The sequence below is a fragment of the Sparus aurata genome, chromosome 11 (assembly GCF_900880675.1).
Source record: "Sparus aurata chromosome 11, fSpaAur1.1, whole genome shotgun sequence".
In the NCBI taxonomy this organism is placed as follows: domain Eukaryota; kingdom Metazoa; phylum Chordata; class Actinopteri; order Spariformes; family Sparidae; genus Sparus; species Sparus aurata.
The window spans coordinates 4,352,294-4,377,894 of NC_044197.1; the positions used below are offsets into that span (position 1 = coordinate 4,352,294).

General features: G+C 43.0%; 2 protein-coding genes across 6 annotated transcripts in view; both read right to left on the reverse strand.

Annotated features, from left to right (window-relative positions):
- Positions 1-20,172, reverse strand: part of gng12b (guanine nucleotide binding protein (G protein), gamma 12b) — a 33,047-nt gene extending 12,875 nt beyond the window's left edge. Inside the window, exons 1-2 of one of the 5 annotated variants that reach the window (XM_030434095.1) lie at positions 19,939-20,172; positions 8,247-8,309 (exon numbers count right to left, since the gene is read on the reverse strand). The gene's annotated coding sequence lies outside the window, so the exon portion shown is untranslated. Of the gene's footprint in view, positions 1-8,246; positions 8,310-8,396; positions 8,526-8,557; positions 8,706-19,915 lie in introns of those variants that run through there. The other 4 variants (XM_030434093.1, XM_030434098.1, XM_030434094.1 and 1 more) reach the window with 4 other exon arrangements.
- Positions 20,173-21,754: 1,582 nt separating this feature from the next.
- LOC115591770 (protein wntless homolog) lies at positions 21,755-25,512 on the reverse strand. The gene is made up of 12 exons (XM_030434069.1): positions 25,332-25,512; positions 24,917-25,180; positions 24,708-24,832; positions 24,465-24,620; positions 24,259-24,395; positions 23,623-23,791; positions 23,438-23,535; positions 23,286-23,349; positions 23,041-23,184; positions 22,836-22,919; positions 22,563-22,728; positions 21,755-22,459 (listed from the first exon to the last, which is right to left on the reverse strand). Exons 1-12 carry the CDS (start codon positions 25,435-25,437, stop codon positions 22,359-22,361), a joined length of 1,614 nt encoding a protein of 537 aa, XP_030289929.1. The 5' UTR covers positions 25,438-25,512; the 3' UTR covers positions 21,755-22,358.
- Positions 25,513-25,601: the final 89 nt, after the last annotated feature.

Here is a 25,601-nt window from a genome sequence, read left to right on the forward strand (position 1 = left end):
GCTTCTTTGTCCCATGACTTCTCACTGTCTGGAAGCCGCCTGACTGTGGGCCTGCAGTCCCGAAGCATTAGTAATCCGCCCTTTGGCCCCACACGCGTTATTACCGGGGAGTCTGCGCACACGGTGAGCCGAGAGATTCAGAGCAATCAAACAGGTATTATTAACTGAGAAAGAATCCCAAGCATGCACCTCGCCCAGCTGTGCACAAAGGTCACGGCAGGCAAAGTGCAAAGCTTTAGAGCGAGCACACGGGAAAGTTTCTCCCTGCTGAACGCGATCGCTTGTTTCAGGGGGAGATCTGGAAAAACATGAACGTCACAGTCACTGGTCATGACTGTGGATGCGATTTCCTGCATTTTGCAGGTGAAACGTGCATTTCAAAATACAGCTGAAATACACGTTTAACCGGTCTGAATCACAGCTGTGAGAGTTGCATGTTTTATGGCAGAGAATACTTGCACAGTACACTAATCCTAACTTTATACTGCAGCTATAAACAGCATCAACAGTGTCCAGTTAATTAGCAGATTCAAACTTTACAGACAAAATATACGGTGCATTTCAGCGATGCTAGCAACATTTCATCAGCCTCCACTCGACTTCAGTGTTAGCATGCTAATATGCTAGACTGAGACAGTGAACATGCCCACACGTCCCTGCTACAAATTAGCATGTCACTCCAAGTATGTTAGCATTCTGACACTGGCATTAAGCTGCGCACAGGTAACCGCCAGCGCTGCGTCTAACCAGCAGCAACATGTAAACGCTTCTTACTGGTGAATCAATCAGGAGTAATAAAGCAAATAATAACGGAAACGATTTAAAAGCTTTGTTGGATGAATGGTTGAGCTACATGCTGCACCTCCCAAAGGTTTGATTCCAGATGGTGTTGCATAAACCCCTTTTTTCTCACTCCACTTGCCTCTCTACTGTCATATTTCAAATAAAAAGGTAAAAAAAAATGCCCTAGAATTGGGTCTCTATAAACTCCTGGAGGAAATAGCTGGCACTTGAGCGTGAGTTAAACACTACTCTATGTTTAGCAGCTGTCTGGTATTCGGTGCTGAGCAGGTAGTGGAAGGTAGAGAAGCTTTTAGAGCAGCTGCCGCAGCTAATAATAGCACAATGAGAACGGTAAGAATGACACAAAGCGGGGAAGTTGCAGCCGGGCAGCCCCTTTGACATTGTCACGTTGGGTTCATGCCGACACTGGAGTCATAAAATATTGATTATAGCTCAATCACTGGGGATCTATGGAGTTTCATTTTTAGACAAACAAAAAGTAAAAGAGCTTTTGGAGCAGGAAGGGCAAAGACATCTGTGACAAGGCCAAGAGATAAGAGTCCATAAAAAGGTCCTCCTGAGGTTGTTGCGCACATGTACATCATCACGCTTGAAGTCCTGCAAAGTGAGAAAGGACGGAGAATCTGACTTTCTTGAGGAACTTGTTTGTGTATGTTCAGTCTAGACCGCTGTGCATCACCAGGGTGTGACACCGCGATACAAAAGCCATGCTAGGACGCATGTGAAAGGTATTTCCTCCCCTACTATTAACTCCCGCACACAGGCACATGTTTAGCTCATGCGTGCAGGACGCTCAGCGGCAGATGATTGCCAACACGTGGCACTGAGAGAGATTTGCATTTTCAAGGGAAGGAATGCTGCATCTTAAGACATGTGTGTGTATGATAATCTAAAGGGCTGACTGCATGCATACCAACAACCACAACCCCTGAAATCCAGTCACAGGATTTCTTGGAGGACTTCACAGTTTTTTAAAGTCAACAAGGCTGCCTCTGTTTCTCAAGCGCTCTGACCTGATAGGTCATCGTCTGGAGGTAAAACTGAACAGCTGTTCTCAAGACAAAACCGGCAGCACAGGGTTTGCCTATGTAAGGTAAACGCAACGCTTTTGAATCCACATTATCACACTGCAGTAGATCATTAACATGTGAGACAATCTGTTCCTTAAAAGGGCACACATGTGTGGTGTAATGCGATGATAACTTGCTTATTATCCAATCCAGAGCTCCGCTGTATGTCGGACGCCGTTGACCTACATGATGTGATATTCAAACCTATTCCGCTGCAGAGAGTTCAAATGATGACTGAGCCTTTTTTTCAGTCATGCATTTTGGAGCATTATAATGCCGCATTCATTCACAGCACCGACCGGGATCTCACAGGGAAAGTATGTGCGGGGCCGGTTGCAGCGGTTTGTTTTCAGAACAGTGTAACTGCAATGGAACGCGGCTGCAGTGCCGAGCAGCATACCACCCTGTTTCGCCCCTAATGAACATCAATCAAAGGCGCATTCTCACAGCGGCACAGACCACCGACTGTATACTCGCAAGGCAATGCAATTAAAAGCAACTTATTTCTGGACTGGAAAATATTTCCTTTGCCACTGTCTGGTGGAGGAAAATGTTTCAGAGAGAGAAAAAAAAAAAATCAAAGCGGGAAAGAGCAGTTTGCAGAGAAGAATCCCAGGCATGTAACCAGTGGCCGGGCAGACTTTCTGGGCAGGGTGACATCCCGGCTGCTACTTGGTCTTCCTTTCTTAACTGCCAGACCCTTATGTTTGTTAACTGGAAGCCGACATTCCCTGGACGGCTCCCGCAGGAAAGATCAGGGTGGAATTCTTGTCTGGCCAGACACGTGGCACAGGAGCGTCTCAAAGTGGACACAGCCGCGCAAAGATAGATAAAGCAAGCTGTGTGAACTGTTTATTGTCAGGACCCTGCGGTCATGATTAGGGGGTTTCTTCTACAGACACAGTGTTGCTGTGCAGAGGGACTTTCCTCCCGAAGGCCTTCCATGAATCTGCAAGTTAAATGACGCAAGACTTAAAGGTGAAGCTCCCCCCAGAAATGAAAATTCAGTCATTATCTACACAGCTTCAGCTTGGGGAACTATCCGAGCACAGAGGAAGGGCGCCTGGCTTTGAAGCCAATTATCCACAGTGGTCAAACTGTGTAATTACACGAGCCGATGCACTGGGACCCAAAAATACGTTTTCCAGTAAGCTAATATTGTGAAAGAAGTGATTGTAAAACACTGGCAAATGTCTTTTAAGCATCACGACCCGGCTGAATGACTCATTTCACAACAAGAACTGGATCCACTTGGTTCGATAACATCTGGAAAACCTTGAGAGCTGCAAAATTAAGGGTATAAACAGGAAGTTAACCGGCTTGTTGGGCCTCTAGTGTGCATGTTCGATGGCCCGCGTGGAAGATTCAGGTTATTCTTTAAACTGGAAGTAAGCCTTCATGCACCACAGAGCTCCACCTTCAACAACATATCCAGATTTCCCTATTGAATCCCGGGAGCCACCACGTCGGCCATCTTTAAACACGTAAATGGGCTGTACTAGCCGATAATTGCTAATGTTAGCATGCTAACACACTGATGTATAGCAGGTATAATATTTACCATGTTGACAATTTTGGTTGAATTGTTTTATTATGTTAGCATTTGCTTATTAGCACTTAACACAAAGCAGAGCTGAGGCTGGTGGGACCGTCTTTAGTTTGACAAACCAAAGTATTAGACAAACTAATATTTTGGCCTGATATGGCGCGAGAAGAAAACTGAGGGGATCACTAAAGCTGTGAGAAGACTGGCTTCACCGTCAAGGGACTGCAAACAAATGTACAACTTTCAATCTTAATGCATGCAGTAATCGTTGAGATATTTCAGTCTGGACCTAAATAGTGGACCGGCCAGTGGACATCCCCGGAGACACGACGCTAGCATGGCTAAAAACAGTACATACGTGCAACCGTCCTCGCAGACAGCGGTGAAGTCAGCACCTGGCAGGCAGTTGTGTGAAAATTCTATCCATGGAAACGGGATCTGCAGTGACCTAGTTGTTGAGTGGGCTGATAATATGTCACAAGGGGGGCAACAAGGAGGGGGGGAGGCATGGTAATTACACATGTGAAACTGCAGTAATAATTCATTCACGCCGATGGTTTTGTGTAGGCACGATGTCGGCTCGCTCTGTTTTCTTCCCACGAAGCATCACACGGGAAAATGTTCCCGCTAATAAGCTGCGTGGTGAAAAAAAAACCCCCAAAAAAACAGCATGAGGTTTGAATTGTAAATATTTTCCCAGGTGAACAAGAGGAAAGTAGAGCTGAGAGGCTGAAGGAGCTCCAGCTGCACACAAGTGATACTTTCTGTGCCCTGTGGCAAAAAAAAAAAAAAAAAAAACTCGATGAGGCTGCTTGTCCTACTTCAAAAAGGCGACATATGTCTGCGTTAGGGCTGCGCAGATAGGACGGCTAATCTCAAGTGGAATCTGCACGCGTCCAGGGCACTTTGAGGCCACCCAGCGCACACCGATCCTGGTTTGAATTCCCAGAGTGAGAAATGCACGTAGATAAATAACACTACGAGCGCAAACCTCTGGAAGTTTAAGATTTATTTTTTACAGGAAGCGCAGACGTGTAGTTCCTGAGAACAGAGGACGGCTGCCAAGACGCTGCACACACATCAAACGGGGCGGCGTGACACATGTTGCATGACGGAACTGTGCAGCTTCCAGTGCAGACACATGAGCTAATTTCATCCGCTGGAAGCTGCAACCGCCAAAACAACAGAATGACAAGAAAGAACACAACCAGTGCGAGCCATCAGAACCGGTGATCAAATGAGTATTAACCACATTGCTTCCTGCACAGAGGAAGAGACACTCCCGCCTCTGCCCATGGCTAACCAACATGAGTAGGAGTGTGTATGTATGTGTGTGATGGTGGGGAGTGGGAAGGAGATTTGGAGGAAGAGTGTGTGGAGGGAGGGGTGGGGGGGGGGGGGGGGGGGGGGGGGCTGGGTGTTGTTCAGGAAGCGGACGTAGTGCAACCGAGCAGAAGGAAGGAAGATGTCCATATATGAGCAAACGCTTATGAAACAGGACGGAGGACATGCCTGAAGAGGCCTCGGATCTCCCTCGGGTGCGACGATAATGCAGTAAATGTGTAAACCTCCTCCTACACGTATAAACACACACCCCGGCTCTCCAGAGCTCAAGTTGCAATCGAGCACAAGGTTCCATTCAGGGGACGGTCCGACTACCTGAGACTCTGCTGTTACGTAAAAGATCGACAAAAGGTGTTGGGAAGATTCATTAACAGAGCGCAGGTTTCTGCCAGCTGTGCAGAACAGGCCGATGTCCTGCAGCCACTTAGCAACACACCTGCACGCCGGCAAAAAAAAAAGAGCCTCTGTGTAACACCTGCGCACGGACTGAGCTCGCTCTCTTGTTTGATTCTAAGTGGCGTTCATGCAGTCGATCACACCAGAAAAGCTGTCTCGCAGGAGCTCCATGAAAAACGATCCCTTCTCCCGACCTGAAACTGATCTCAAGAATCATTGTGCTATGCTTCTTGTTCCCCGCATGTTGTTAAGTGACTGACCTCCGACTAATGACACTATAATCCACTAAGTGTTGGAGGAAATATTAATCATGCATAAAAAAAAAAAAGTTAGTTTAAATGGCAATAAACAGGTTTTTTTGCTACGATTGGACAATGTCATTGATACAGAACAATGAAGCCATTGCGTTTTGATTGGTTCTCTATAAACCTCGCATTCACGATGCAGAGAAATGGCTCCTGTGGGTGTATATGGTATAAATATTGATACACTAAGCATTCACCCATTCATACATTAGTGGCTAGAGGCTACTATGCAGGACAAAACCTCCTCATCCGTATTGATAACCATTCATCCGATCGGTATCTTGCCCAAGGCCACCTCAACATGCAGGCTGCAGGGAACACTCTACCTCCTGAGCTGCAACATCGCAGCCCTGAGCTGCCTGCTGGTTGTTTTCTTGATTTTCTTGACTTACATAGAGCTCAAAGCTATCTCTACAAATCTACTGCAATTCACTCCAGTGTCCTCGTACGTCTCCCAATGCAAAGAAGCTTTACTGTGTCGTAGTCATATGCAGTATGAGCTGCAGGTGATTAGGGTATATTTGCATCACTTTCCACAACAGAAATCTGAACTAAAAAATAACCAGTTTGCAGCCCAAAATCTCAACACTGACTCGTGCATGAAGACTCTGTTTAAGTCTGTAGTATCTTGTCCTTAATCAATACATGTACAGATGTTAGAGACGCTACACTGTAGTAATGAGCCATTGTGCCTCAAGCTAAATGTGCCACCACGGTTCTCGACACTTAACATCCAGAAACTACAAAAAGAGTTCGACACTACAGTAACATTGTTGGCTTCTGCTCAAGAAACAGACGACTCTCTTGTTCGCAGTTCAGCGAAAATCCCGACCATATATGTACAACGACAGAGTTTGTTTGGATAGTATATCAAACTTCGTGCATTGCCCAATCATTTAATATAGTGTGCAGTGCAGGACAAGGATGTTATCTTTAACTCTACAGGCTGATCATCATAGATGGCCCGATACTGCCATCAGGTGGAGAAAATGCATCAGCACAGAGCACGAGGGAGAGCGGGTGACCTCAGTGTGAGCAGCATCATGTGCTGATGAGCAGATCTGAGGAGGGTTTGGATGAACAGTGACATGTCATTCAGAGCCTGACAGACTGGAGCTCTTTGAACACTGGTAACATCCTGTACTGACAACCATCCACGTGATACTGGAATCGTTTAAAGGGCTGGTTCACATGTGTGCAGTGCTATCTTAAAGGGGACCTATAGTGCTTCCTTTCCATTCTTTCAGTGTGTTATACGCTCCTGTGCATGTAAAAGATCCTTAAAGTTAAAAGTGTCACTGCCGCCCCGACAAAAGCTCCTACAAAAAACGCTGCTCCTGAAACGCCTCATCAGGGGTCTCGTCGTTAACTCAGTGACGTTGTGACATCACACTACGTCATTTGTCACTAACATTTGCATAATTTATGCCTAGCAGGTAGTTTGGTGCGTGAGAATTAATTCAGCACGGCTGCTCTGTTGTTGTTAGCGGTGCTGGGTCAGGCATGTGTGAGCTGACCAATCAGAGCGGACTGGGTAATCAGGAGGAGGGGTCTTAAAGAGACAGGAGCGTTTCAGACAGAGGGGGAATACAGAGCTGCTACTGGTCAGTGTGAGACAACTGATGTGTTTAATGAAAATGTAAGAATGTAAACACATTGTAGTAGTAACCCAAAATATAATTATGAACCTGAAAATGATCATCACATGTCTCCTTTGAAAAAGAAAGCTCCAATTGTGAATCATATTTTAACCTTTAATCGAGTTTCTAGCTGAATTGTTTTGGCAGAAGGTTTTTTAAATTGTAAAAAATAGAACAAGTGAACAGTGGATTCAACTCAGTGTGACTTGGACTTGGAAGTTTAAGACTGATGACCTGACTTGAGACATGATGATTAGAATAACTCATCTGTGTTGATCATATTTCTTATTTTCTTTGTTTTAACCCTCGAGGCACCTTGGGGTACCAAACGTGTACATCCTGCCTTTTTGACTTCTTTGATTCTCAAAATATCGGTCAGTTTAAAGGCTAATTATATCAAACTTGGCCAGGATTTGTTTTTTTATCAATACTTTTGGAATTCCATGATCCCCTCTATTGGAAGGTGTAGAGAATAGGAGATTTGCATCTATACCTACATCATTTCACCTAGGTCCACGATTTGGACACAAAATATAAAAAACTGAAGTTGTTGAAAAGATTTGATGGGTTGAAAGTGAAAAAAAAAATTATATATGACATTTTTATTACACTTTTATGAGGGACCATTTTGGGTCCCAAGGTTAAAACTTGCACGCTCATTTTAAAGGTGCCTCAAGGGTTAAGTTTAGTTTTATTAAGTCTTGAGTCACACGTCTAAAGAACGTATACTGTTGCTGGGGAACTAACAAAAGACAAATATACATACATTTCCTAAAATTCAACCAATGAGTTATATTCCTCTTTATGCAGAGCACCATGACATAATGACAAGGCAAACTTTCTTCAAATACGACAGCAGTTTGCACGTTCATCCACCTACAGTATGATACAGAACATTTGCAAGCAGAGTCCGATTTCAATTTTGCTTTCCATTTGTTACCACCAGACGGCAGCACCTAGCAGGCAGCCGGCGGACAGAGTTTCTGGAGATATGAAAGACTGAAGGGAACTGTGAGTGATTAATAATGGATGGACTGGTGAAGCAATGTTTGTTATCTGATCCATCTCTCAATTACAGTAAAGGCCGGGGACGCTGGAGGCAACAGCTGACACAGATGGGAGCCGGTCTGCTGACACTGACCTGTGTGGGAAGAGATCTCAAAGAGCATGTGTCGAAGTCCCGGTCTGGGTGAACAGCATTAATCTGGAAAGAAAAGCAAAAGCGTGTTTACATTACAAGCGAAGCCAAGACAGCAAATCAAACAGTTACAAACCGATGGCTTTTTCACACCAGGGGGAGTTTTTAGGAGTGCACTGAAGTGGAAAGGTTGTGAAAACATATTCTGTTGCTAATTTAACCTAATCAGAAACACTGACAGATCTGCCTGACTTAAAGAGACTGTTCATTTATCACAACCGTGAGAGCGTGAGCGCCCACAGAGTGACGAATACCAGCTCACTGACACACGTTTCCTCATCGCTCAGGGAGAATGTTGAGCGCCGCCATGAGAAATCGGCTGTGAATGAAAAAACTCCAGCTCCAGCTTCATCTGCATTCACCGCCGCATTCCAGTGAAACGAGTTCGATTGGCCAGTCCTCCGGTCGGAGAGCTGCGTCTCCATGCAACAAGCGGAGGTGGGGTCTGCTGCTGTGAACTACAGAGCCGACAAGTCCAAAAACACTGTTTAGCTTCTTTCTGCTGTTTATTTGCATTCAGCCGTCCCATTTCTCCTTCATTTGAAAGGCCGAATTCATCAAAAAGACACACATATATATATATATATAGTACATTAATGTGATGTTGCACAGGGCGCCTTCCCTGCAAAGACGAGTTGTCAGAATAACAATCTTTATAAAGTAGACTTCCACGACTTCAGGGTCAGGAGGTCACGAGAGGCTGCTTGATATTAGCATCTTGTTAAAGGGAGAGGAACAAACTGCATCACATTATGAAGCTGATATAGCAAACTTGAATGCAAAAAAAAACAATCATTTTCATGGTTAACTGATTCGTAATTTAGTCTATAAAATGTCAAACAAAACAAAGACTTCTCGTCATAATCTCCCAGAGCCCACTGTGACTTCTTCATATTGCTTCCTTTCCAAACAACAGTCCAAAACCCAAAGACTCTTCAGGACTTTTCACATATTCTGATCCTCCGGCCATCCTGAGCAGTAGGCTTAAAGTTGACTTTGGTATAATTTAGCCCCTTTTCACACACAAAATTTTAACCCAAGCTTCACCCCACAAACTCAGGGCAAATCCTGCTCCAGAGCAGAGCGAGTAAGCCCTGCGCTTAGGTTGGGGCGAGCCAGGGTTGTTTAAGAAGCAGGAAACGGCAAATGTTTGACATCTTTGCATGAAAAATGACTGAAATTACTGATCGCTTATCAAAGAATACAGGCTGGAAACAGTGAAAGTTGATCAGAACAGCACAATTATTGGCCGTAAACTCAAAACAATGAGCTGAAAGACACTAAAACGCTTCACGGAGCTGAAGGGAACCACACTGTTTTTATTCTCTGTGCGTCTGCAGTTATGAGCGACACATCGTTCGCCTTTTGTCCCCAACATTTCATTAAATGCACAATTTGTGAAAACGCAAACAAAAGCTTTAAGTAGGATCCTGCTATCATTCTCCACAGACTATTAATTACATGAAGTTAGTACATTATTAATGATTTCAGAAAGACGATCTCTCACTGTATGTGTGAGTATACCTCATCATTAAATGGTTTATGTTTATGTTTATGTCCTTTTTGCTTTCGAGCTGCAACTTTATAGTTTCACTGGAAACAACAGCTCGGGTGTTTGTTTGTTCGAGAAAATATGAAACTCTGGCATGTCTGAATTATTTCAATCTAAAGCAAAGGTGAAGGAGAAACAAATTCAATCTGTGTACGCTACACACAGAAAATAACCCCAGACTAGACTGAGAAGAACACTCTGAGGTCTGTTAGTGCACAACGCTGAACCCAAACATGATTTATTAACTGCTGTGTTTCAGTTGCTAAGCAATCTCTAACTTCCTCGTGTAGCTCATAATCTTCCATCCTGCCTGGTGTCACTGCAGCGAGGCGGAGCGTCGCCGTGTGTTTCAGGTCAGTGTAAACAGTAATGAAGTCTAACGGGAAGTTAACACCATATAATAGAGAATGTGACTTAATTTCAAAGCTTCATAGAATGAGTATTTACAAATCTGAGCTGTGGATAGAATAACACATACTTATCTTAAGACTCACTACCTGCGATGTCATCAGGACAATAACACCTTTTCCTCTCAGGTGAGAGACGGTCGCAGCGTGAGTCTCATCAACAATGTCTGTCCTGCTTCCTGACTGCATCCTTTTAATTATCATTCATTCATTCGTGCAGCTTTTTAATGAAATAAACCATTTAAAATGCAGGTATAGAACATTTACTAATATAGGACATATAGCTTGTGTTTGCATCTCACACAGTGTTGTTTTTGGCAGCGATTTTAGATTTAGTCTTAGTCTTTTGGACTAAAATGCTTTTTAGTTTTAGTCAAATTTTAGTCACTTCTACATGTGATAGTTTTAGTCCAGTTCTAGTTGACGAAAACTCAGACAGGTTTTAGTCAGTTTAAGTTTAAAAAACAAAAACAAAAGAAGAAGTATAGTCTTTTATCAAATTAATTTAGGTCAATAAAAAGATCTGCAAGCTCACAATGTGTTGCAATGTGTTGAACTTGTAGATCTGCTATTTTCACAACTTATGTGTGACACTCTTGCATGATGAAGTAGGGCATCAATTCATGAAAAAACTGTTGAAATGTGCTGATATGTGCCGATTGTTATTCTATACCTTGTGGTTTTGTACACTTAAATTGTTCAATAAAAAAAAAGTGACAACGAATTTGTCTTCAAAATAAGAGCTTTACATTGCATTTGAGTTTACAAATGGGGTCTTAGCGGGGGGCTTTTAATTTGAAAGTAGCGACCGTTACTAGCTTGCTGCTACAACAGCAAGTGAACAAACAACAAAGACAAAGACTGAGGAGACGCTAGCATCTCCCGGGTCTCAGCGGCTGTCCACTTGCTACACGAACATTAAGCAGAAATGTCATGCATTTTAAATGTCTGAGAGACCACCCACTAACAATTGCGTCCATTCTCGTCTCGTCAACGAAAACTCATATACGTCTCGTCATGTTTTAGTCATCAAAGAGCCATGTTTATCTCGTCACCGTCTCGTTATCGTCATGAAAAAAAGGGGCGTCAACGAAATAATTTCGTCTTCGTCTTCGTCATCGTCGACGAAAACAACACTGATCTCACATATTGCTGTGTCGGTGTTGTTATCATACTTAACGTGGTTCTGTTGTACCATCAGTTAAACTTAGAAGAAAAGCGACTAAGTCCATGTTTAAAGCGAGCCGTTGTGACTGAATGGGTAAGTACTTATCGTAGTATGGTTTGGTTTAGGCAACAAAGATGCTTTGTTAGTTTTAAGAAGAGATGGTTGGAGTTATAATAGATCCTTTCACAACCCTGCGTTAGGACTGATAAACTCTTCCACTTGTGTATTTTTAATGGTCTCTTGCCTCGAGTAGCAGAACTATGACATTACAAAAACGTGATCAGTCGGTTGCAGTGACCGTCCTTGGGCAACACTGGCAACGCCGACACGGAGATATCAGATGGTGCTCAATTTGCACATCCTGTTGTCATGGTGGAAGTGAATGATGAGGAAATTATTTCATTTTCTTGTATATTAATCACACGTGTCCCAGAGGTCTCGCTTCGTTAAAACACACTGAGAGATATCTATAGCACAACCCATCCAAACAATTACATGAGTGCATACCTGGCCCACAGGAACCAGCTCACTGGATGAGGGCACAAAGAGCAGATAATTAAATTTAACGACTGTGGCTTTATCAGGAGACTCATTCCCCTGATGCTGCACAGATGCACCGCAGAGACCCGGAGCTGGTTTGTGTAATTGTGTCAGTTGAGCTGCACGTCATGTGGGACGTCTGCACAAAGCACATGTCTATAAATATCCCGCTGCAGCGATATGACAGCGTCCCGCGGTGTCAGTGTGATCATACACAGGATGACACCGGGCCGGTGACCTGGCTACTGTCAGACGGGCCTGTGTGTCACTCTGCAGGGGGGGGAAATGACCCGGGAGCTGTGAGGACATCGGGGACAGAGAGAGCAACAGTGAGGCAGCACTTTCTCCTCAGTCCTACACATCGGATCACAGCATAAACTGTTTAGAAAGAGATCATACAGTGACAGAGTTTTCAGCAGTGATGTGCACAAGGGGGGGGGGGGTTGCAATTGTTGAAAAACGCGCGCTAAAGTTCCCTCCTGAGAGCCAAAACACGTGCTAAAGTGCCCTCCTGAGAGCCAAAACGCGCGCTAAAGTGCCCTCTTGGTTGGCAAAACACACTAAACTGCCCCCTTGGCTGGTCAGAACATGATAAACTGCCCTCTTGGGAGCCAAAACACGCGCTAAACTGCCCTCTTGGGAGCTAAAACGCGCGCTAAAGTGCCCTCTTGGGAGCCAAAACGCGCGCTAAAGTGCCCTCTTGGGAGCCAAAACGCGCGCTAAAGTGCCCTCTTGGGAGCCAAAACGCGTGCTAAAGTGCCCTCCTGAGAGCCAAAACGCGTGCCAAAGTGCCCTCTTTGGAGCCAAAACGCGAGCTAAAGTGCCCTCTTGGGAGCCAAAACGCACGCTAAAGTGCCCTCTTGGGAGCCAAAACGCGTGCTAAAGTGCCCTTCTTTTCGCCCCTGCCCTTCAAAAAGTCTGCGCACGCCACTGGTTTTCAGTAAGTCTCAGGGGTTCTATCAAAGTTAGAATAAGTTCATTCAGAGTTTAAACCAACATTGAAATGATTCATATATCGTCTCCTGCCGATCACATTGCTGCCAGAGCTATGAAAGTAGAGCAGTTTGCATAAAAAACACCACATGTTCCTCATATCTGCTATATCTCAATCAGAGATAGACCACCCAGTATGTATTTATGTATGTGTGGCAGTCTGCTAACCCGCTAACAACAACAAGGAGAGCTGGAAGACTCGTTTCATCTCTGCTTCGGCCAGGTTGCTATAGCAGCACTCTGCTATCTGACATCAGTATCCCGCCGCTGCCACACACATCTTTGCTTTTTATTCCCAAAAAAAAAACTAGGGAGCACCCTCAACCTCCATACTGTCCACCACCAGCTACAAAAGTTGCAGCAAGGCTGCTTTAGTGTAACAAAATGTCAAAAAGAAGCAGAATAAGGACGGTCACACAGTCTTGTTGTATGTGTATTTACAAGAACTTGAGGTTTTAATACGCATCATGTAATTTCTGAGAAAGCAGGATGTTATTGTTAACCTCGTGCAGCTTCTCTGATTGTGTAAGTCACAAATAGGTGGGCTGCAACTAACAGTTACTCTCATTATGGGTAAATCTGACGATTATTTTCACAATTATTCAATTGTTTCGTCTGTATAAAATGCTAAGACTCTTAATTTACCATCATAAATGAGTGAGAGAATAGAAGAAAATCCCAGCAAATGTTTGACATATAACTTAAAATAATTACTTATATCAATCAATTATCAATACATTCGGCAATTCATTTTATTTCCATCGACTCGTCAGATTGATCATTTGGAGTGATGAATTCTGACTTTCTCCATAACTTGGTTTCCCTAGAAATAAAGTAACCTTCAGAGGTTTACAGTTAAAATTAGTGATTATTTTAATAATTAGTTAGTTAGATAATAGTTCATTTGTTTTTCAGGTCAGTGATTAATTGTTATATGGAGGAAAAACCTCACAATTGCCAAACAATTCCCACAGCCATAAGTCATAATAATAGTTTGTCCGGACTTACCAACAACAGTTTATAACTCAAATGTATTTATTGTGATATCAAGCAACGATTCTTAATATTTGAGGAGATCAGTTTCATTATTGCAAACCTTTTTTTTTCTTTTTTTCATTTATGTGAATAATGAAAGACTTAAAATATCAAAAAATGTTGATGAATTAGTTTCTATTTAAGTACTTAAAGGGATGTTCCGGTATAAGTTTAATCCATGGTCTAACACACCATGAAACTGTGTTAGACTCCCTCTCGAGAAATCAAGTTAGCAGACCGCTAATTTACGGAGTTTTATCAACCTCAGAAACGACCGCACGACAACAACACACTACAGTAAATGGATCCAAATATAAACCGGCACCAAAAAGCCACAAATAATGCTCAGAACAGCACCAAACTTCAGCAACAGTACAAATAGGGTCTTAGCACATAGTCCGGGGCATTAAAACTCAACTAGCTTAGCTGGATTTATATTGTGAAGCTAAAAACAGATTTCAGCTCTCCTCCATCAGCTTCCGGGTCGGGGAAGTCCCGACGCGACGATTACCGAGTGCGGTTAGAAACGCTCAATTCCGTTCTTTTCCCTGTCCGCTCTCGATAATAACTGTTATAAACTGGCAGGTAAGACACATATGACCTTTGATTGCTTTTCCATGCAGTCATAATCATACATTTTCATCCATGAGCTGCGGAACTCTACTGCACTCGGTAATCGACTCGTCGGGACTTCCTGTCAACAGGAAGCTGCTGCAGAAGAGTGGTAAATTTAGTCAGCTTTTCAGTAGAAATCCAGCTAAGCTAGCGGAGGTTAGATGCCCCGGACTATGTGCTGAGACCCTATTTGTACTGTTGCTGAAGTTTGGTGCTGTTCTGAGCATTATTTGTGGCTTTTTGGTGGCGGTTTATATTTGGATCCATTTACTGCAGTGTATTGTTGTCGTGCGGTCGTTTCTGAGGTTGATAAAACTCCGTAAATTAGCGGTCTGCTAACTTGATCTCTCGAGAGGGAGTCTAACACAGTTTCACGGTGTGTTAGACCATGGATTAAACTTACACCGGAATATCCCTTTAATTGATAAATCTAATTTCTTCGGCCTAATATTGTCAGAATTTAAAAAAACAACAAAAAGGAGTTGATCTTACTCAGCAACTTGTGGCTTTAAGAAAGGGCGCAGTAATTTTATGCTTGGTCACTGCCGGCTCACTGCCACACAAAATGACGCTTGTTGTTCCATGTCGAATATGATTTCAGACATTAAAGCCAAAACAACTCATAGGGTCCATTGAGACGGCCGTCATCACTTGTTGATAAGCAGCGATGCTTTGTGTGCCAGGCAGACTCACATCTGTGACATATGCACTCACGCTCGCTGAGTGTATAATACCTTCATCACTGGGATACGCTCCAGTGACGAGGCTGAGAGAGCTCTGACGTGTGGAGAACAGCAGAACAGATTTCACATATCGCTGTGGACTAACAAGGCTCGAGGGCCGCCGGCTCCGCTGTGTTGACTGGAAGCATTCTCTGAAGGTCTTTGTGATCAGGCCGGTGACGCACACAGCAGCTCCCTGGAGGCCGAGCGTGGAATTTGAGTCGAGGGACAGAAGCAGGAGGGGGGGGGAGGGGAGGGTCGACGCTCTCACGAGATTGAACCACGCTAAGGTCTGCAAACCAGTGACTGTGGTGTAACCAGGCAACACAGCCAAACCCACGTCAGCACCAGAAGCCCACTCAGGTAGAGTCACACTGCCAGAAGCTGTGTTACTGCTGAGAACATAAATCTCCCACAAACTGAAAAATAAGCAGAGAAATAGTCTGGTATGCCTTTAAAAACACTGTGGCTCCTTCCTCTGTCTGGACTGTTTCACTGTCAAAGCTTCTTATGATGGAGCTCAGAACAGATTCCGCTTGAAACATGACACAACACTCATGTATTATAACTAAGATTTAGTGGAGCAGATGTTTAAGTAACTTACACACACATACACGTACAATAAATATGCACATTTGATATATAATTCAGGTCTTTATAGCAACTCAACAGCACACACTTGTAGCCAGTAAGAGAAACTTTGTGTTTTTCAGTTGTGTTATGCAAAAAGACACCTACATTTGGTGTGTAAATCAATAATAGGTACTAATAGTTATGAAATTTGGCCAGTAAATGACACAGATTGCAATGGCTGTAACATTCTTGAGGGCAACGTCAACTGAAGTCCACTTAAAGTGCCGGTTCTGACAAACCACCGACAGGCTCAGATTGTTAGTGACTGACGACATTATGGAAATAATCCCAACAGAGAAAGATCTTGTGTTAAAGTGTAAAAAATCTAGTGCTCCATTTAAAAAAACTGTCATTTTATCATTATAATAACACATCTTGAGAGTAAGAACAGCTACATTAGAATGCTGTTTGTTGACTTCAGCTCAACATTAAATACAATCTCATCAACAAAGATGACTGGAAATCTTGAGTACCACAATCTGCAACTGGATACTGGACAGAGTTCTGATTTGTCCTAGCTTTGGTTTGGTTATAATAAACCCTTTATTCACTCAAGTAGATATGAAAATATTGGGAGAGGAGCTAAAAAGGAGGGCGGACATTGGAGAACATGAGGGTAAAGAATAATGGGTAGAGGCAGCCTTCATATCTACCTGGGTAAGTGACCAAACCAGAGTTGGTGATTGGTGAGAAGAGGAACAAAGATGGCGGTGGTGAGTTTTGTGAATGATGCTGATATCTTGTATGCTGATAAGACGACTGTGTGTCTGTGGACAGATGAATGGAGTCTGGTTGATTTGGCAGAAGCGATAGCAACTTTTAAAAATCTGATGGAGACTTTGGTGAGACAATTCATACGTGGGAGTCTTTTCCCAAAAAAGGATGACGGATTGAAAGTTGTTGAAACTCGAGTTACCGCTTGTGGCTTCTGCTGCAGTAATTATTGTCTGAGGAGGTAAACACAGGGCAGCAAGGTTCAGACAGCCAGATAACGATAATAAAAATAGCAGGTATCATTATTTAATGGGGACACCTGGATGTCGATCCAGCTGCCAACAACAATCACTACATTTATGAAAGTAGTAGTCTGTGATAGAGGGAATTCAGACATGGCATTAACATTTGTCTCGACATGCAACGATCTAATTCCACTTCCTGCTCTATGAACAAATTGACACGTACATCCAGTGGCGTGCGCAGACTTTTTGAAGGGCAGGGGCGAAAAGAAGGGCACTTTAGCGCGTGTTTTGGCTCCCAAGAGGGCACTTTAGCACGCGTTTTGGCTCCAAAGAGGGCACTTTAGTGCGTGTTTTGGCTCCCAAGAGGGCACTTTAGCACGCGTTTTGGCTCCCAAGAGGGCACTTTAGCACGCGTTTTGGCTCCCAAGAGGGCACTTTAGCGCATGTTTTGGCTCCCAAGAGGGCAGTTTATCATGTTCTGACCAGCCAAGGGGGCAGTTTAGTGTGTTTTGCCAACCAAGAGGGCACTTTGGCACGCTTTTTGGCTCTCAGGAGGGCACTTTAGCACGCGTTTTGGCTCTCAGGAGGGCACTTTAGCACGCGTTTTGGCTCTCAGGAGGGCACTTTAGCGCGCATTTTTCAACAATTGGGCCACGAGGGGGGGCAACTGCCCCCCCCTTGTGCACATCACTGCGTACATCACTGGGACAGACAGACAACAGATTTTCTTTACACGGCAAAGTACATGTATAAATTTTGCCCAATTAACAAGAAGGCCCCAATAGTTCAGAATGTGCTGTAGAACTTGTTTCACAGAGCTTATAAAGTGTTTTCTTACTCAACAACTCACAAAATTGAGCAATTTTCAAAGGGAGTCTGGGGACTTTCTCCACAAGCGACAAAGAAGTTCCGTAGTTACTGTTTTAACCTGTTTATTATCAATCTTCTTCATAAGTTATTATGTTGCTACATGTGAGACAGAAGCAGACAGACGCTGCAACAACCACTTAATGTTTCTGTTCAATGCCAAGTTTACAACAAGGCATGAATGATTTGGAATTTGCTGTGGCTATTTTGCAAAGTTAGTCAAGTTTCTGCTCACTTTAACAATGTTTAAGATCACGCAAATTCAAAGTGAGTCGTCTGGGTACTCTGAGGTTAGTTGAGACAGTGTGGTCACACCACAAGGTAATCCGACAGCGTGTAGGCTAATTTGTTATTCCGGCTGTTGTAGCTTCTTGTTTGTTTAATGGAGGACATCAGTTGTGTAGGCGGACCGTCAATGTCGCACATGACACGCGTGTACACACTGCTAAAAGAACGTGATCACATGCGACCCAGACCGACTCCGAATGAGATCTGAGTGATCGGATCACAAATGCTTACTGAATGTGTCCCGAGGTGTTCACACCTGCACTCAGAGCTGTCCACTTGTGATCGGATCACTCTGGACAACATGTGGATATCCGGTCTGGACAGAGTCAGTGACTATTCTTCTATCTGGTATTTTTTTTTTTGGTTTCTGGACTTCTGCATGGACGCCTAGATGATTGAGCTACATTAAAAACACCACTGACTGTTTCTTTGGATATACATCAGCATCCCAATGACAACAGAATGTTGTTCACTGCATTGAACAGCGGAATCTAATAGTTATCTTAATTTTCTACTATTACCAGGATTCTTTATGTCATACTGTCTCAGGTAATCGATTACTTTGGATTACAACATGTCAAAACACGAAAGTGTCCAAATGTTCCATCAACCAGAGGTGATTCCTCTAAATCCAGCCGACCAGTTCAGGACCTCCACGTACTCAGTTTATTGTCACATGAGACAAAGAAACTCTCGCCAAAATGCAACCTAGGCTTTTTTAGTAAATGTACCCGAGTCAAACCTTCACGTAAAAAAGCAAAGTTTCATGTTGTGTCAAGCCTTCTTACTGTTCTAAAAATAGAGATTTTGATGCTATTGCTAAAGTGCCCGTAGCACTCCCATTGAAAATGAGTTTGACCCAAAATGAAAATACGGTAAATCTTAAAAGTGCCTCTTTCGTCTTAATTATGCTTTGACACAAAGGTTTGACTCGGGTACATTCACAAAAAAGTTGCATTTTGGCGAGAGTTTCACTTTAAATCGCTGCACTGTGCATTAGAAAAACTTCAACAGTTTTCTTTAAATCAAACAATGCGTTTCCCAAACCAACACATCTCATTTGACGCAGACATACAACCTGAGGTGTCGGAGCTCATTGTCGGATCGACAATTCCTGTTATAGCCCAACGGATCAAACAAACAATTTAAATATTGAGTTTCAAGGTTTCTACTGTGGCTCTGGTGTGATACTGAGCTTAACTTCTCCTCACCAGTGACTCAAGTATTTAAGTACAGTTCTGACACACGTGTATTTTACTTGAGCAATCCCATTTTATGCCTTCACACTTCTATTCCAGAACATTTCTAAAGAAAATGTGTGACTTTTTTGACACTTTATACATATAAAACATGATATTCTTACATGTTTGGATACAATATTATACTTCTGATCCACCCAGTATCACACAAAGTATTTTTAATCAGCTCCACTATTAATTACAACAATTATAACACCTTTCTTACTCATTGGCCTGACACTTACACACTTTAAACTTTTAAACAGGATAAAGGGACGTGTTGTATCTGCTCCTGACTGCTTCTTCTCAGAAATATACTTCCATCTCTGCTCCCTAATTCCTCTCCAGTGTCACTTACTGCTGTGCTGTGAGCCAACCAGTGCCACAGACAGGACATATCCAGCATTTAAACCAAACATGCAGATCCAGCAGGCACCTGTCCACCTGAGGAAAACAAACACTCATGCTGCTTTTCTTGTTCTGATCACAGTGATCGACACTTCTCCCCCAGCTGGTGTTATTAAAACCACAGCATTATTGTCCTCATGTCATGTTACACAAAGATTATTCATGTAATCTCTGTGCTGAGACTCACCTGGCCTCTCAGATCCGACTCACTTGTTGGTGTTGTTTTTTTCCTTTTATCAGAGTCCAGCCATGAAAAACACACCGCCGGAGGAGCTCGTTTCATTCAGACACGCAGCTTTTCACTCGTCGCTGTGTCGAGAGAGAAAAAAAAGAACTTTGACGACGCAGAAAGTGAACATGGAGCCGTGTCGGTGTGCAGCGCAGCGTCAGGAGGAGGACGAGGACTCAGACATCTGCTGCTGAGCCGCTGGGCTGGACTCTTATCTGTCTGCAGGCTGAGAGGAGGCAGCAGCGCCCTCTGTCGGCGCCACGGCACGCTGCACTCACACCTGTGTTTGTTTCTCTGTTTCTTTGTTTGTTTGTTTGTTTGTTTGAGGATTTCAAGCTGTATAAAGACAAAAATATTCACATTCCATCTCCAATACATAAAAAACAAAACAAAGAAGAAGAACACATTTTAGACGTCTGCTAGATACAATAAAAAATAAAAACCTGCACCTTTTTCTCTTGCACCTCATGTTGCGCTTACCTCAACATTTCATTTGATCTACCTCAATATTTTGATTGTATTTTATCTCATTACTGCTAAGCATCTTATTGCATATAGCATTTTTATTGTTAGGAATGCTCTATTCTTTTATTTTTGTTGCATATTGTATACAGTACTTTGTTTCTTGTTCCCTCTATATTTGCCCTTATTTTTATGTTTATTTTTTCTAAATATTTGTCTGTCTGTCTGTCTATCTATACATCCATCCATCTAAAAGGAGAACATTTGACATTTTAAAATAGTCAATTTCTGTTTTTTTCTGTTTTAAGTTTTGAACAGAAGCCAAATATGGTTTTAAATCTGTATCTTAAATTTAAAAAAAAAGGATGATAGGAGGACAATCATTCAAATTCAAGCCACCTCAATTTGTAAATATTAATACAATTAATTTAATCTGCTGGGAAGTTGGATTTAAAGATGAGGAAAATATCAGTCTTTGTGAGAGTGACGTCTTTTTTTAAAGCATGTCTGAAAGGTATTTTCTGTAAATCAGTGTTCAATAGTTTCTCCATCACAAACACAAAAGGACATCAAATCAACAAATATTGTCAGTAGTTTGTCAGAACGGCACTTTAAGCGTCACCACAAAGGATAAGGAGATTTATTTTTTTATTTTTTTATTTATTTTGACGTGTCTCAGTAATTTAAGCGCAGCTGTAAACACTAAATCAGTTTCAGCTTCTTGGTATCGGTGGTGCTGACTCACCGTCACGCCGTCTTACTGGAACACTGGAATAAACCAACTTGTTAATGTTGTTAGGACCAGGTGTTTTTCCTTCTGTGGAAAGGACGATAAGGATATCAGCTGTGGCTTTTCCTTTATGAAATTATAACTGGAATCAACGTGGGAGCCAGGAAGCCAAAACCAACATGCTGCCTGATATCACAGCACAGCAAGAGGTGGAATCATCTTTCAAAGCTGCTGAACTAACTGATATTACAGATAAAAGGGCTTCTGAAGCACTAAAATACAAAGATATGATTAATGAACAGTGAATGAAGTCTCGTGAAGCCACACAGGTTTTTTTTCTCTGATCAGACCTCCGCTCAGATTAAAGCTCGGTGGAGCAACGCTGGCTATTATTTACAATTTTATATGAAGTTTCCATAATCAGAGAAACTGTAAGAATGGTGACGCTGAACTTTGAGTCTCAGTCTCAAAGTTTAAACAAGCCAAGCAATTCAAAAACAATTAAGTGTGTGTGTGTTTAATTCAAAAGGATCTGATATATGTTTTGGTTGCTTAATATCACGATGCACATTCAAACCAGAGAGAATAAAACCAGAAGAGCAAAGTTTTCTTTTAAAAGAGATTCTCCATCTCTAAATTACTTTATTGGTATATCACATTAAATACCTCCAGAATTACAACTCTTTAATTAAGCATTTCAACAACCATTAGTGACACATTGTACAGAAAAATACAAATAAAAATACAAATGTTTGACCGTTACAAGACATTATAACACCGTCTCTGTAGCAGACTCAGATTTAAGGGGACACATTTTATTGATGGGCCCTCTTAACCTCTGTTCCGCCTCTTTGTCATCCTACTTAGGTCGTTATATAAGTTTATAGTGTGCTATAATTAGCAATAAATGTTTCCATCTTACCAAACAGTTACAATAAACCAAGTCACCACAGTTCAGTTGCCATAAAGTGAGCATGATGCATTCAGGGCCCAAGGTGTGGTGAGGCCCCCGCGGAGGCTTCAGTGTTATTGTTAATTACGCAGCTTTAAATGTTCTATTAACTTGTCATCTGTGTTTAACATCTGATGGACTTCACTGCTATTTAAATGTGTACATTTTTCTAGACATTTTAGAGAAACCTAACACTGCTCAGAAACAACAATTGCAGTATAAAATGAAAGCTTTCTAAATGATGTTGTTCCCGACAGTCACTCTTCAGCCACCTTCCCGGTGATCCTGTAGGTCTCTGTCGGGCCCTGCTCTCCACACGTCAGCCGGCTCTCTTGGCTTTCCGGCCTCACCAGCGTATCTGTCGACAGCGAACATAACCTCAGAAAAACATCCGCTGCAGCGGAACATGTCGGATGCGTTCATTTGCTTGTATTTGATTATGAAGTCGGGATGTGACCGACCTGTTTGTAGACTGTCTGTTGACTTGTTCCTGTTGCATTTGTGGGAGGGAGCGTAGAGGAAGATGATGGTGAAGACGTACAGGTTCCACATGCCGTAGACCCCCGTGAGGAAAGCACTGTGGACCTGGAGAGTGTAGTCTCCGCAGTGCCAGTGGCCTTCACTGACCTGGTGAAAAATAAGAAAAGTTGGAATGTTTATCAGAGCTTAAACGTGATGATCATAAAACTAGTGGTTAGGATATACATGTCGATCAACAGAGGGGATATACTTACTTGATTTAATATGAATGAGATGACAGTCATGGCTGCACATGCGAGAGTCACCAGCATCAAAAACTTGAACCTGAAGATGATACCCTGGAAACCAGCAAGGGTGGAAAAACATCCAGGATGTTGTTTCATCCATTGTATAAAATATTTGTATCCCAATATTTCACGTTTCACTTGTGATTCAGACGTAAAAACAAATAAATCAAACCTTATAACGCAGTCTTCTGGCCTCTGGCATCGCAGGAAGCTGCTGTAATTTCCCACCGATGTTCCTGAACACACAAAGCACCATGCCACACAGGGAGACAAAGTACAGACCGACAGAGATCCCTGCCACAATAATGAAGGTAATCTGTGATGTCAGTCAAGGAAAAAAGCAAAGACACCCACATTTAAAGTGAATTCCTCTAAGATTACACGTTTTATAATACAGGATAAATATCTGAAGGATACGGCCACTTTTGTCCCAATTTCTGACGCCCAAACGCTGTAGAAAGGGTTGGCCAAATGAACCCCCCTTTATAAGAAATAAAGAACATTCATATCTAAAAGAACAGATACAATCATATCATAAAAATGCTTTATCAAAGCAGCTGTGTCGTTACCTTTCACTCAGGTCAAATATGAGGAGAACAGAGGAGCAGAACACCACCAGCCCGACCTGCCACCAGTACGCTGACAGACGGTTCCTCTGACTCTGGTCCTAAAGGGTTTGTTGTTGAAAGAAATTGGGATGAATGTATGGAGAAAAAAGTACAGTATAGGGGGAAAAAGTAAAAAAGGTGCTGACCATGAGGTGTTCGCCACAGAAGATGATCCAGAAACAGAAGAGCGTTGAGTAGAAGACGCCTTGTTGAACGTCCTCAAACAGCAGCATCCAGGTCCACTCGGAGCCCAGGGAGAGCCACTCCACGGGTACGTTCAGGATCATCATGGAGACGCCCAGAGCAAAAATCGCCCTGTACAAGGCGAGTGAGTTACACTTAAAAAAACTGGCTCTTAAAAGACCAGCAACTTTGCGCTGCAGGCACAGTTTCGACCTGGTTCCAGCAGGCAGATTTTGCACTTTGGATCGAGCATTTTTCATTTCCCCTGCTCTCCACGTGGCCCCCTGAAGCCCTGCGTGCCTCTTAAAAGCACAACAGGAGGTTGTGAAGTGCGTTTGGCTTTTTAGTTTCAACTTAAGAGCAATGGAGCTGTGTTGTGTAACGTCACTCTACTTTCGAACAAAGAAGCATTAAAACATCTAAAGCCTGTAAAGATGCACGGATGTATCCATGTACTATTATAGATGTATCATAACTTATTTAATATTGAACACTTCAGGGCTTTCATATGTTTGTGGCTAAGCATTGCTGGTGTTATTAAAGCGATGCAGTTATTGGTTGGATGAATACATTAAGCTGCTCTTCATCCTGACACAAACCTTTCCAAAAGGACAGGAGGTCTTGCCATGAGGCCGATCCGGTGCCAGTACCAAACTGTCGCCCCAAATATCCAGGGACTGTACGCAGTCTTCATGCTGATCCACACTTTAGTGAAGCCTCCATTCTGGTGGATGCCCTGAGAGAAGAGGGAACGTCAACACACGCAGCCTCGGACTTAAATCAAATCTGAAGGAATTGCACTCACCACTATTTGGATGTCCTTTATTTCACCGATGCCGGTGTTCACCGTGTCATTCACAGGCAAGCGCAGGTTAACCAGAAAGTATTTGTGCGCCACACTTCCCAGTTCCATGAACGGTACGGGGTCGCAGTGATAAAAGCGGCCTTCATTTTCATATGTCTGCAAATGTACAGGCCGTTATCAGTTAATACACAACACTTGGTATCATCTTATTTGCATGTATTAGCTGCTGTCACACAGGTTTACCTTAGCGACTGCAAATGTGCATCTGAGAGGTCTTTGCTCCACTGAGTGAAACTTTGTGGTCCACTCGGATTTTAAATCATCCCTGAAGGCCAGACCGGCATCAATAGTGATGGTAACATCATCTTCTACACAGACAAGGGACATGATTCAGTTTAATAAGATTATATGCTGCATTATATTCATATTTCTGATGAGGACTCGGCTCTTACCGATCTGATTGATCATTTTGAACGCAATGTCAAACTGCAGCACAGCCAGCATGTACTGAAACCAGGGGCTCATCTGCTTGTTGGGAAGAGGTATGTGCACGGCAAAAACAATGTCGTTGGCGTCTAACATTTTGGCCAGAGGCTCATCGAAGCTGCGGACCTGCTGGCAGCGATTGGATCCCCACGGCACGAGCCAGTCGCGTGCCCTGTGGCGATTAATGCATTTAGTAGCCAGGTAGCGTATGGCACTGGTGGGATTGGGAGCTACAGCAAAAGGGGGGGGAAAATCCAATCAGAGGGATGTGGTTTGAGTTATATTCTGTGAAGTACTGACAGAATAAAGCTCCATCTTATCACACAAGCCAGTTCAAATTAACAACGATTACACAAAAGCAATAAAAATCTGTCTACTTACCAATGAATGCTCCAACCATGATGGAAAGAATTTGGAAAACAAGAATAAAGAAAGCCAAGAAAACCAGTTTCTTAGTGCTCATATTCTCTATGATTGCTCCCGCCATTTTTCTAAGATGATGCGGAACGGTGACACTCAAGACTACAAGCCCGTGTTCCCGGTGAGGTAAGTGCTCCTCCGCCGCTAACACACATCTGAGACTGCCACGAGTGAGAAATCATGGTTCAACAGAGTGAGTGCAGGAGGGGGTGGGGGTGTGTTTAGATTCTG